A 13,618-nucleotide genomic window follows, 5' to 3' on the forward strand; every position below is an offset into this window, starting at 1 on the left:
AGGTAATTTACAAGTCTGAAAAATCTTGGTGTACATAAAATCTAGTGTTTCCTCAGGCCTAACACCCTAAAGTGCTCCTTTTCCCTTCACACATCTCCAGCTCACTTCCTTTCTTTTATTAAATCGGACCCACAAATTCAGGAAAATGTATCCCTTATCCCCACAACACAAGAATAAAGCATTAACCAAAGCAATCAGTCAGGATGTCAAACCGTGCTAAAGAAGTTTTCACCTAGACAGCATGATGGGATCACCATTTAGCCTATTTTTTCACAACACTTGTGCTTGAGAGAGCATACCACCATGTGATCAGGTAGCAAAACAGTTAAGGCATTTATGCTGTGACCCAAAGAGTCATCCCATTATCCAACATATTCTATCATCCCTTGTAGCCACAAAGCATTGTGGGATTAGGGTCACAGAAGAAACAGTAAGAAGTTTCTGGGTGCTGTAAGGGCAGTTGGCTGAAGGGACTGGTGCTGTTGTGGAGGACACCACGCGTGAACTGCACAGTGCTCAGTTCTGAGGCAGCACAGCTGCAAGAGTCTGTGAAGCTGAATACACAGCCCCTTCAAGCATTGCCTTTCCAGCCTGGATCAGAGTACTGTGCATGTGATGGGAAAAAGGAGCTGCTTTGTAACTGGGTGATAGGCAGGAAGATGCACAACAGGATTGAAAGCAGGAATCACAGCAGCAACAAGGTAAAGAGAGAGGAACAAGGAGCAAACTTCTCCCTTTCTCCACTGCCTGAATATCCATAGGGTCCTAACAGTCCCATAATTTAGCTGATCTCTCAGACAACATGATATGACCCATCTGATGCCCCCTTTCCAATCCATCAATTGAGTAGTGCTGACAAAGCATGGTAGAAACTCTGTGTACAAGACAAGTCATATAGCTCTTTCCCACAGCCCAATGCCAGCCCTACATGTATGGGTTGTTAAATTGCAGTTATCTCATCTCATAGCATGGATAAGTGCCAATAAACCGACCTGAACTCCTCTGCATGCTGGATGACAGAAGAATGGGAAATGCTCCTTCCACCTTTAACTATCCCAAACCCACCCTAACTTAAATTCAGCAAACATGTAGGAAAGAAGGAAACTGCACTGAGCAAGAAGTACTGATATGTTCCACATTTGCACATTTTTAAGAGTAATTAAATGGCTTTTGTTCAAGCTTAGCAAAAAGGCACTAAAGTAGGGTTACCATATTTTAAAATAACACAAAGAGGAAACTCCAAGGGGCCCCGCCCCCGCCCCCAACTTCACCCCCTTCCCCGCCCTCACCCCAACTCCGCCCCTTTCCCAAAGTCCCCGCCCCCTCCCCTGAACGCTCCGCCCCCCACTCCTCCCCCTCCCCTGCTTCCCGCGAATCAAATGTTCACGGGAAGCCTGAAACAAGCAGGCAGCAGGTAAGCGGGGGGGGGGGGGGAGGAGAAAGGCACAAGGTGGCACAGCCCAGTCCAGCCCCCGAGCCAAGCGGCTCCGGTGGCTCTGGCCCGGCTCGGCTCAGGCCCCAGCCCGCCCCAGCGGCTCCAGCTCGGCTCAGGCCCCGGCCCTGGTTCCGGCCGAGCGCACTGGCCCCAGCTGAGCGGTTCCAGCTCGGCTCGGGCCCCGGGGCACGGGCACCGGCCGAGTGGCTCCGACCCCAGCAGCTCCGGCCCGGCTCAGCTCGGGCCCCGGTCCTGGTTCCGGCCAAGCGCGCTGGCCCCGGGTGAGCGGCTCCGCCCAGCCCCGTTCCCAGCCGCTCCAGCTCGGCTCCAGCTCCACCCCCGGGGCACCGGCCGAGCGGCTCCGGCCCCAGGGACTCCAGCTCGGATTGGGCCCCGGGGACTCCAGCCCATCTGGCATGGGCCCCAGTACCGGCCTCAGCCCCGGGCGAGCACCGCCGGCCCCAGCGGCTCCGGCTCCGGCCCCAGCGGCTCCAGCCCAGATCCAAGTCCCACGACCCCTCCCTATTTTCCCGGACATGTCCAGCTTTTTGGAATTTCTTGAGGACCAAAAAGCTGGACATGTCCGGGAAAATCCGGATGTATGGTAACCCTACACTAAAGAGTTCTCTCTTGTACCAAAAACAAACATGGGAAGTCAGGCCAAAAAGGAATTTAAATTTTAAGCACCCAGTAAAAAGGAAGGGTTATAATTGAAGCTCTCTTCTTCAATTACAGTGCTCATAGCTTTCCATATAGGGAGATGGGCCATGTTTTAATTCCGCTCCATCATTACCCCTCAGAGACTAGCTTGACACTCTAGTCCCCCACCCTAATCCTGAGAAAACAACTCAGCTTCATGCAGCCCGACCATCTGCAAAACCACCTCTCAGGTATCCAAAATAGGTGGGTTACTGAGGACTGAGATTCTCGAACTGATTTCAGGATCCACAAGATCTAGAGCTAGCCTGCCAGCTCCAAATTTTAAAAGGTAATAGACACCCTGGCTTAGAACCTTCTTGAGGCATACATTAAAATCTGACACAGATGGCACACACTCTTCCTTTCACAGTTCTGTGCACATGAATCTTGGAGGACAATCCAGGCTATCATGTTAGCATTAGAACTCTCTCACACAGCAGAAACAGCCACAGAGGTTTACATAACTCACTTAGGATTTTATTACAAATTTTAAAAAACCACCTCAGTTCTCAACTTCTGGAATCTTACCTGCATGTACAAGCACAAATCCCACTGGTTTTCCTTTTTGGATCGATTTTGTTTCATGCTCCTTCACCATCACCTTTACAGCCGTAACCTGGGATGATTTGGAAGGTAACACTTCTACTGAACTCATCCCCTTCTCCATGATGATACTCCAGGGTCACCATCTTCTACTGGAAAGAGAGCATGCTTTCATCCAAAAGTAAACTCTGGAGAGGACTCACCCTAAGGTAAAACCATATGTAAACGTTATGTAATTTTTTCCCCCACTGAACACAGTTCAGGCAAATTTATGCAAAAAGCATTTTATGAAAAACAGCAGAAGATCCATGTTACATTAGGCTGTTTTTTCCACTTAAGCAGGGATTGAGTTTTGCATCTTCCATTTTACAGCTCATAACGTGAGTAAAAATGGACTTTTCCAGGTATTTACATAAATTTAAGATTAAAAAAATTTAAGATTTACTTTGAGTCTCACAATTTTTCTAGCCCATCTAAGTTACTGATTTGAGATTTGAAGTTTGACTATGGCAAATTTTAGCAAAGGGAAAGTTTATGATCTTTTTATTTGACATTATATCCATAACATATCTGTTCTGATTACGATCATCAAATCTGTGCGTCACTGATGCTCCAGAATCTCAACCTTTGCTTTTTAAGGAAGTGTTTCCAGCACTTACAGTTGTGAAGAAAATATCAGATAGCAAATAAAACATGCTCTTTATGAATGGAACTCCTGATAACTATAAAAAACAGGACTTTGTCAAAGTTCCCAGCTGCCAAGCTGGCAAGGCATTTTAATAAAGAAACTGTGTCATGAAATGAAGAGCTGCTGCTGCTGAGATCCTTTAAAAAATGAAAGGACTGGAAAAATTGATAAAGTGTTGCATATCAATTAAGGTTGCTACATAACATGCCTGACAATGCCTCAAAAGCACAGTGGATACCTGCTTTTCTTCCACCCAACGACCCAGACTTCACTAATATCACAGCCACCATACACCATAGCCTTAAGTCAGCCCTGAAAGTGTTGTGGCACCCTTTCAGTAACTCCTTTCATAAACCTGGGTGTGGTTTCCCTGAACTGTACAGCAAAGGAGAGTCAGAAAAAGAGTCTGTTCTCTGTTGATGAGAGTTTAGGGAAGAGGATATTGGAAGACTGGCATTCCGACTAAGGCAGAGATTTGGTTGAGATTCGTTGGCTGTGGTATGTGGCATCTCTACAGGGAAGACTAAACGATATATTCTGTCAGCCTGCCTACTGTTTCCTGGCTTTTTGAGGTTGCATCAGATATGTGATTTATACAGCATTCTTAACAGACACACAGATACCAAATTGTGAATCAAATAAATATACCTGTGTTTCTACTTAGGGTAGCATGCAATGAAAGGGCTTGCATACAGTTCAGAAGTAGTATATAGAAAGGTAAGAAAATACACTTTTTACCATAACTTTCAGTTTACAAGTAAATTGTAACTGTGGTACCAAAAAAGGATGAATGTACAGTACTGTTCTGTTAAGTGAGTGCTCCCAAGAACTAGTAATGTAAAGATGCCATAATAAAAAGTTTCCATCTTTTATCCTCAGTTATATTCCATGAAAACTTTCTATTCCCAGGAGGCAAAGATACAAATAAGGTATTTAAAAAACCATGACAGCAAGAGGAGCCACCACTGCTAGTCCACATTGCGTACATATGGCTTACACCGGCACAGTAGCTATGCTGGAATAATCCCATAGTGTAGACCCAGTCTACAATGACTGAAGGGATTTTTCCAATGGGTGCAACACCACCACCTCCCCAAGCAATGGCAGCTAGATTGACAGAAGCATTCTTCCATTGACCTAGCTGTGTTTACACTGGGTGTTAGGTCAGCATAGCTACCTCACTCAGGGATGTGGATTTTTCACACCCCTGTGCAATGTAACTAGGTTGACCTCAATTTTAAGCGTAGACCAAGCCTTGGTCATCAGCGTACAGCAGGATCTCTAGGTTCACGTAGTTTGGAAGAACCGAGTGTTGGTAACTTTTTGCAATTTCAGAAGATGAATAAAGTTTTGATGCTTACAGAATGATTATGGAAAATTTAAACTGGTTGTTTAGGCACCTAATGTATGAAGTACAAGCTCCCACTGACAGCAGGAAGTAGTTTTCAGGAGTCAGGCACAGAACATCAAAGCTAATCAACACTTATGGCTTTACATCTGCAAAGCACTGTACACATTAATCAAGATCAACATCTCTCAAACAATTTAATTTAAAACAGTGGGTAGTTCAAAAGGTGGGAGGGTATATTTAGTATATACAACAAGGCTATTTCTGTACACATAAATTAGATGAACTTGTAGCTTTGGAACAAGAGTGGAAAGAATAACAACAGATCAATATGATGTATATATACAGCTCATATTAACATTGGGACTAATTGCAGCCTACATACTACTAAAGTGAATAAAGATGGCAGAATCAGGTGGAGGGGGGCTCAGCAGAGGGGTCTGGGTGCTGGGACAGCAGAGCTTGGAGGGATGGGGCCTCCAGGTGAAGCAGGTTAGGGCTCAGTGGGGTGGGGAACCGGGAGGCTTGTTGGGGGCAGACTTGGTGCAGTGGGTGGGGCTCATCAGGGTGGGGGGTTCGATGGGTCTGCTTAATGGCGGAGCCCCAGCTGCTGCTGCAGAGGGGATGCCGCATGGCCGGGCTCCTGCTTCCCTCCCCCATTCTCCTATCCCTTTCTCTTCCCCATCCCATCCCCCTTCCCCACCGTCTCTTCCCTATCCCACCACCCTTCCTCTTCCCCTGCCCCTCATTCCCACATCCCCCTCCCCACCCTATCCCACACCCCTTCCTTCCCCAGTGCCCCCGCAAACTACACCCATGGGCATCCCCAGCCCCACAGTGATTTACCTCTCTGCCAGCTTGTTCTGGGCGACAGAAATGAGGCGCCCGTGCTGCCTGGGAGAGGTGCTGGCAACTCTTCAACTTTCCTTTGCTTCCCTACAGAAAATGATGGGGAAGCAAAGAAATCTGTGGGGGACATGAATTCTGCATCCATGCAGTGGTGCAGAATTCCCCCAGGAGTAATAATATTTATTTAAGCAATTCTATAGCTTAACACACATTTCATATTCTTAATTTTTACACTAGAGACTGGTGGCATGCATTTCTTATTTACTAGATTAATTTTTCCTCATGATTTGTGTCAAGCTTTATTAGGATAAATTAGAGTTCAATTGAAAATGCACAAAAACCACAATTAATTCCTTTATTAGCTAAATAAAACTACCTTGGGTATGCTGGATATATAAGAAAAAAGTAAGTTTATCAAAACATGTTCTGCATTTAAAAACTAATTGATTTACTAAACAAAGCAAATATTACCTGTAACTAGTGGATTTAATTGATTGTTTCTGGTCACAACGACCTTCAGGATTTTTGAACTGGTGGATCTCATCGTCTGACACCTAGTTTTTATTCATATAGTGGAAGAGGAAAACAAGCTTTCCTGCTTTTTCAACTGCCACTGGTTTCTTTAACTTTGAATAAACTAGCCATTGAACTGACCTGGTTGAATAAACTGAAAAAATATATATATTCTCTCTGAACCTGTAGAAAAGGCTACTGCTTTCAAAAACTGGATTAGCACTTCAACATGCTCCCATTCCAGGTGCTTATCCAAAGACTTCCACCAATACAGAAGTTTTATTTTCTTTAAAATTTCAGCAGCAAACATTTACTGCTTCATATTTTTATTAAATTGATTAATAAATTATAATACATTTAGGCCTTAACATAGATTATCAATTTTTAATAAATGTATTTTAATTTTTTTGTTTAAATAATCATTTATGTAACCAATAGTTGGAGTATCCCAGTCATTTCAGTGGAATTTTATTACTTATTTAAAAATCAGTGTAAATTTTCATACTGCTTCCTAAACTTTGCTAAATATTTCGGGGAGAGGGGAGGGGAAAATTTATGGCACAGCTAATTAAAAATGGTTTCAATAATTTAAAGTATTTTTACTGCATCAGAATACTGTTATATAATAATATATTCATCCAGATACTAAGTATTAAAGATACACAGCTCACACCATCCTGAGAGGTAGATATTTCCCTTTTACAAACTGGCAGAGGTTCAGCGAGGTTAAGCAGTTAGCCAAGTACACAGCAATTCAGTAACGCTGTAGTCCCAACTCCAACAACTAGCCAGCACTAATGCATTTAAAATTGCCAAACTGTGGGACTAAGAAGAGTGAAACTCTGGGCAAGGTTCACCATTAGCGTAGAACATGGTTAACCCTACTGACCTCACGGGCATAGTCCTCATTGCTAACGAGACTGATACTTACCCTCTCTTATACAAATGTTTATTAGCAGTTATGTTTTGATAAGCTACTGAATGCACTGAAAAGATGTCATGAAATAGTTTATTTTAGGGCTGTCAAATAATTGCAGTTAACTCATGCGATTAACTCAAAAAAATTAATCGCGATTAATCCCAGTTTTAATTGTACTGTTAAACAATAGAATACCAATTGAAATTCATTAAATATTTTGGGATGTTTTTCTACATTTTCAAATATATTGATTTAAATTACAACACAGAATACAAAGTATATAGTGATCACTTTATATTATTTTTATTACAGATATTTGCACTGTAAAATGATAAACAAAAGAGATAGTATATTCACCTCATACAAATACCGTAATGCAATCTCTTTATCATGAAAGTACAACTTATAAATATAGATTTTTTTTTGTTACATAACTGCATTCGAAAACAAAACAATGTAAAACTTTAGCACCTACAAGTCCACTCAGTCCTACTTCTTATTCAGCCAATCACTAAGACAAACACGTTTGTTTACATTTACGGGAGATAATGCTGCCCGCTTCTTATTTACAATGTCCCCTGAAAGTGAGAACAGGTGCTTGAATGGCACTTTTGTAGCCGGTATTGCAAGGTATTTACGTGCCAGATATGAATGTTTAGCATATGTCCCTTCATGCTTCGGCCACAATTCCAGAGGACATGCTTCCATGTGATGACGCTTGTTAAAAAAAAAATGCATTAATTAAATTTTGACTGAACTCCTTGGGGAAGAATAGTATGTCTCCTGCTCTTTTACACCCGCATTCTGCCATGTATTTCATTACCCAGCACATGTTGTTCGTTTTAAGAACACTTTCACTGCAGATCTGACAAAACGCAAAGAAGGTACCAATGTACGATTTCTAAAAGATAGCTACAGCACTTGCCCCAAGGTTTAAGAATCTGAAGCGTCTTCCAAAATCTGAGAGGGACGAGGTGTGGCACATGCTTTCAGAAGTCTTAAAAGAGCAACAATGTGATGCGGAATCTACAGAACCCGAACCACCAAAAAAGAAAATCAACCTTCTGCTGGTGGCATCTGACTCAGATGATGAATGTAAACATGCGTCAGTCTGCACTGCTTTGGATCATTATCGAGCAGAACCCATCATTAGCATGGTAGTTGAAGATGAAGGGACATATGAATCCTTAGCACATCTGGCACATAATTATCTTGCGACGCTGGCTACAACAGTCCCATGCGAATGCCTGTTCTCACTTTCAGGTAACATTGTAAACAAGAAGCAGGTAGCATTATCTCCTGCAAATGTAAACACACTTGTTTGTCTTAGTGATTGGCTGAATAAGAAGTAGGACTGAGTGGACTTGTAGGCTCTAAAGTTTTACATTGTTTTGTTTTTATGTGCAGTTATTTTTTTTTACATAATTCTACATTTGTAAAGTTCAACTCTCATGATAAAGAGATTGCATAACAGTACTTGTATGAGGTGAACTGAAAAATACAATTTCTTTTGTTTTTTACAGCACAAATATTTATAATCATATAAATATAAAGTGAGCACTGTACACCTTGTATTCTGTGTTGTAATTGAAATCAATATATTTGAAAATGTAGAAAAACATCCAAAATATTTAAATAAATGGTATTCTATTATTGTTTAACAATGCGATTTAATCGCAATTAATTTTCTTAATCGCTTGATGGCCCTAATTTATTAAAAAAAAAAAAAAAAAAAGATTTGTATACTTAATTTTGGCCTCCGTGTATATTAACTCATTTCATCCCTAATTAACTTTAGGAAGTAAATACAATGACAGTTTTGTTTATCAGTACAATTGAATGGCGCCATAGACAGACATAGGAATAGCCCCATTTATACCCAGGCTTGCAGTTTGCTTGCTGGGGACAGCATTTGTGAGAAATACTCCCTATGTTATATGGCATAAGATGACATATTTCTTCTCCAGAGAAATGACAATGAGCAGGAGGGCTGCAGATGGGTTACCCCATAAATACATTTCTAACCGTTACCTATTCCTTCACATCCACCCTACTATAATATTAAGCATGGATGCAACTGAGCACTGGAGAGAGTACTGGTGACCCACTGAAGCATCAAAAGAAGAACATACATTTCTGTTGGAATCCCTCATAAATAGGGATATTTTTAAAAAATACTTGAACAAAGCAATATTTCAAGAACAAGGCTACAGTAATTAAAACCTGAAGGACATTTTTCTCCAGATTGCAAATAATACAGAGATAGATAGATGCTGGGCCTAAGCTATGTGACAAAATGTATTTAAACACTGTAAATTTAAACACTGAAGATTTGAAAGGCTGTAGATTTTATACCAGCATTACAATGCCCCAGTTTGCATGTCCTATGCTGTAAACAAGACAGTGCAATCTCCATAAAAATCTTTTAATTTTTAACTTCACTTCCACATCAAATCTACAAATTGTCATACCTGTCATATCCCTGCTATTCCCCCAAACACCACCTCCAGCTCCACATGTACCCCCTTAAAGTTTTCCCATTTTAGCTGTTCTAGTTACCCTCCCCACAAGTTCCTATCCCCATTCCCTTCTCCCTTCTAAATTCCTTCATTCTCTTTTCCAGCTCCCCTCTAAGTATGAACTTCAATCTCCCCACCACCTCAGTGCACCACTCTAGCCATCTTTACAGTTGCAAGCACATTGGGGGCTGAACTCCAACTAATGTCCTGACACACTCTACCCATAAAGATCCTGCATAAAGGAGACTAACCATGGAGACACAGCCAAGAGTGCTTCCCTCGCTTGGGAGAAACTAGCAGTTGCTTGGGACCCCACAAGGGTGCACTCAAAAACAGGAGTCTCCCAGGTTGTATGGGAAACTTAAGAGGTCTGTTATTAAGCTGCCACATTGCACTCGCCATCTTTTATGTCCTACTTCTGACTTGTTCAGAACACTTGCCTGTAAGAACTTACAATCTAGTGATAAACACTCTAGTGATGGGAGCTATATAGATACCTAAGTACATTTGACAAATGAGCAACAAACATGGAAGAATGGGGTAAGGAAGAATAAACATTAAGTTATGTCCATATCTTGATGACGCAATTAAAGAATGTCTTCTTTATTAAGATATAACTCAGTTCCCGTATGCAACATTTACGAGTTAGTTTTTGGAGGCATTTTAACTAAAACAATGGTCATTTGGCAAAAAGGGAACAAGAGGCTGTTCCATGCATAGCAAGCAACAAGTAAGAAGACAAAGAAAGAAGATGGGAGAATCTTGGACATAGTGAAACAGAAGCTTCAAGACAGACATCGATAGATCAAAGGAAATGCAATAAGAGAGAAGGTCTCAAGTTAAGACAGTGTAATTATGAAGGGCCTAGAACTCAATACATGAAGTCGGAATTTGGTATGCTGGGAAAAGAGAAACTAGTGAATGAATTTAAAAAACGGGGTAATATGGACTGAATGACAAGAAAGAGAGTTTTCAGTAACAGTATTTTGAACAGGCTATATAAAGATAATAGGGGCATCAGGAAGACTGAGAAAAAGGTAGCAGTGATTGAAGCAGAATTTGATTAGGCATAAACAAGCAATAACCACAAAGATAGTCAAGAAAGAACTCTTATATTGAGAGTAATTAACAGCAAAATTAGATCATGATTTAGATGTGATGAGAGATTATTTAATATTACTAAAGTCAATTATTCACTTTTTGAAAAACCTATTCCCAAACTGGAGGCTAACAAAAGCAACAGGAAATGATTTATATATGGTTAACAATTAGAAATAAAGACACACTTAACAGGGAGCATTATTAACCATTAGAAAAAGTGAAGCGTTGGATTGTTCATCACTTGATGTCTTCAAGTGTAGACTGGATGCCTTTCCGAAAGATGTACTTTAGCCAAACACAAATTAGGGGGCGCACTACAGAGGTGACGGGTGAACTTTTAGGACCCGTGATATACCAGAAGGTCAGACTAGAGCTATGGGTCCCTTCAGACTTCATGGCCATACACAAGAACTTAGGACAACCCTCACACAGAGATGGTGTTTCCTAAGCAAGTTTAGTTACAAGCGTTGCTGCAAACTCTCTTCAAGCAGGTTGGCAGTCCCTGATTTGGCCTTAGTTTAGAACTACCTAAACCTCACCCCATAGTTACAGCAGCACCAATCTGGGCGTAGACAGAGATCAGGCCCCTCAGTGACATCACAGCGCTCAGCAACCACTACTCTCTGGCTAGGATAACCTACCCCATGTGACATCACTACCACCCGTGTGACGTCAGCAGGTGACACCATAGCAACGCACCCCACGACAACAGGGAAACACCACCACGTGGTGACCACAAGATGACCCCGGGGGACCAGCGAGATGACTTCCCCCTGTCTCGTGGTGATGTCATAGGGCCACACCCCGGCGGACGACTCGAGCCCGCGCTCGGCTCCCCTCCCTGAGCGGCCCAGTGCCGCCGCAGCGCTTGGCGGCAAGCGAGCCCCGCCCGGCAGGAGGAGGGGGCGGGTGGGGCCCGCGGCTAGAAGAATCGGGGCGGGAGGCACTCACCCGCCGCGGTCACCGCCTCGCGCGCACCCGGAACCGCTCAACGGCCGGCAGCCTCGGTGAAGGGGAGCCGCCCCGCCCCCATCGGGCTGTCAGTGGGCCACTCGGGTCACGTGCCCCGAAGAGGCTGGACGCAGCCCGAGTGCCCATTGGCGGGCTGGGTCCGAATACCGCCTGCGCCCGCCCCCGCCCTGGCAGTTCTGCCAATAGCGAGCGGAGGGGGAGGCGTTAAAGGGCTACGCACAGGCCGGGCAGCGCAGGTCAACCCGCAGGTCTCTCAGCGCCACCCGATCGGCGCAGCCCGGGGCGCCTACAGCCGCGCGCGCCACTCGGGCTGCCGTTCGTTCACCCCGTATGAGCCACAGGCCTGAGCCGTTCCCGGTTCTCCCGCCCAGCAGCTCCCTTCCCGGGCCCCGCTCGCCTCGCTGGGCCATGCCTTCCGACGCGGCAGCCGGCCTGGGACAGGCTTCTGAGGCACCGAGCGCCTGTAGCTACGGCTGAAGCCCGCGCGGAGGGACCGGGCGGGAATAGGTGAGAGGCTCCCCCTGTTCTCTACAGGCTCAGCCGGAGCCAAGGGCTCTCATCCTGGAGCGGGGCCTGCGAGCCCGCCCCGCAGCGCTCCTCTTGCCGAGATCCCGCGCTCCCTGGAGGCCCTGCACGTTCATTGCCTGCCCTGTCTGGCTGCCACACGCAGCGCTCTCTCGCTCTCTGTTTTACACATTATTTTCCCCAGGGTTGAGATTTCTGGCTTCTCTTTGTTTGCAGGGGCCTCTCCAGGTGCTCAGCCTGTTTTAAAATAGACACGTTTTCCTGTTTCCATGTTTAAAACAAATAAAAGGAAGTATTTCTTCACACCGTGCACAGTCAACCAGTGGAACTCCTTGCCAGAGGATGTTGTGAAGGCCAAGACCATAACAGGGTTCAAAAAAGAACTAGATGATTTCATGGAGGATAAGTCCATCAATGGCTGTTAGCCAGGATGGACAGGAGTCCCTAACCTGTTTGCCAGAAGCTGGGAATGAGCGACAGGGGATGGATCACTTGATGATTACCTGTTCTGTTCATTCCCACTGGGGTACCTGGCACTGGCCGCTGTCAGAAGACCGGATACTGGGCTAGATCGACCTTTGGTCTGACCCAGTAGGGCTGTTCTTATGTTCCTGTCTGGAGGTGGGGAGTCTTCCCTTCTTGATGTGGACACAAGCTCATTCCACTTTGGCTCCTCTCCATCTCCTGCCTCCCATCAAACCTAGTACAGTAGAACCTCACAGTTACAAACTGACCAGTCAACCACACACCTCATTTGGAACCAAAAGTATAAAGTATACAATCAGACAGCAGCAGGGACACCCCCCTACCCCCCAAAAAAGCACAAATACAGTCCAGTACTGTGTTAAATGTAAACTATTTTTTTTAAAAAAGGGAAAGCAGCATTTTTCTTCTGCATAGTAAAGGTTCAAAGCTGTATTAAGTCAATGGTCAGTTGTAAACTTTTGAAAGAGCAACCATAATGTTTTGTCAGAGTTACGAACAATTTCCATTCCCGAGGTGGTTGTAACGCTGAGGTTCTACTGTAAGTAGATGACCACCTGTCAGCAAAATGTTGAAAATTGCTCTTCCTGGCTGAATTCCCTTAGGTTTGCAGTGCCTATAGCTGACCCTTCAGGCATGGCACACACATTATGTGGGAGCTTTGCCTGGTTTGGTTTTGGTTTTTTCCTTGTGCACAATGCATGCACTTTTATTAGTCTCAGTTTTGAATACAAGTCTGTTCAGGTAATGCCTTTAAAGAGGCTTGCCAAGGTGGTTAAGTACTACAAAGGCACTGAATGTGTTATGCAGCCTTTCTTCAGAAATTAAGGGCCCCCTCCTTTGTCAAGGGCTCTTATTGTTCAACAAAAGTGTTCTGCATTATTTACGTGAGTCTAAGTGCAATTCAGGAGCCAAAAATCTCTGCATGCTTAATCATCTTGTTCACAGAATTTGGGCTTTACCACCAATCCTGGATTAGAACAGATTAAACTGAGTCCCATGGGCCCTTTTAGGATATATTACT

The 13,618-nt window shown here is 43.9% G+C and overlaps 1 protein-coding gene across 3 annotated transcripts in view; it reads right to left on the reverse strand.

Moving 5' to 3' along the window:
- TASP1 (taspase 1) overlaps positions 1–11,640 on the reverse strand; it is a 157,581-nt gene extending 145,941 nt beyond the window's left edge. The window contains exons 1-2 of one of the 3 annotated variants that reach the window (XM_054023754.1): positions 5,560–5,577; positions 2,663–2,881 (exon numbers count right to left, since the gene is read on the reverse strand). In XM_054023754.1, the coding sequence (XP_053879729.1) occupies positions 2,663–2,801 (139 nt within the window). In that variant the 5' untranslated portion in view covers positions 2,802–2,881; positions 5,560–5,577. Of the gene's footprint in view, positions 1–2,662; positions 2,882–5,559; positions 5,578–11,565 lie in introns of those variants that run through there. The other 2 variants (XM_054023752.1, XM_054023753.1) reach the window with 2 other exon arrangements.
- Positions 11,641–13,618: the final 1,978 nt, after the last annotated feature.

Source organism: Malaclemys terrapin, chromosome 3 (assembly GCF_027887155.1).
Source record: "Malaclemys terrapin pileata isolate rMalTer1 chromosome 3, rMalTer1.hap1, whole genome shotgun sequence".
Lineage (NCBI taxonomy): Eukaryota > Metazoa > Chordata > Testudines > Emydidae > Malaclemys > Malaclemys terrapin.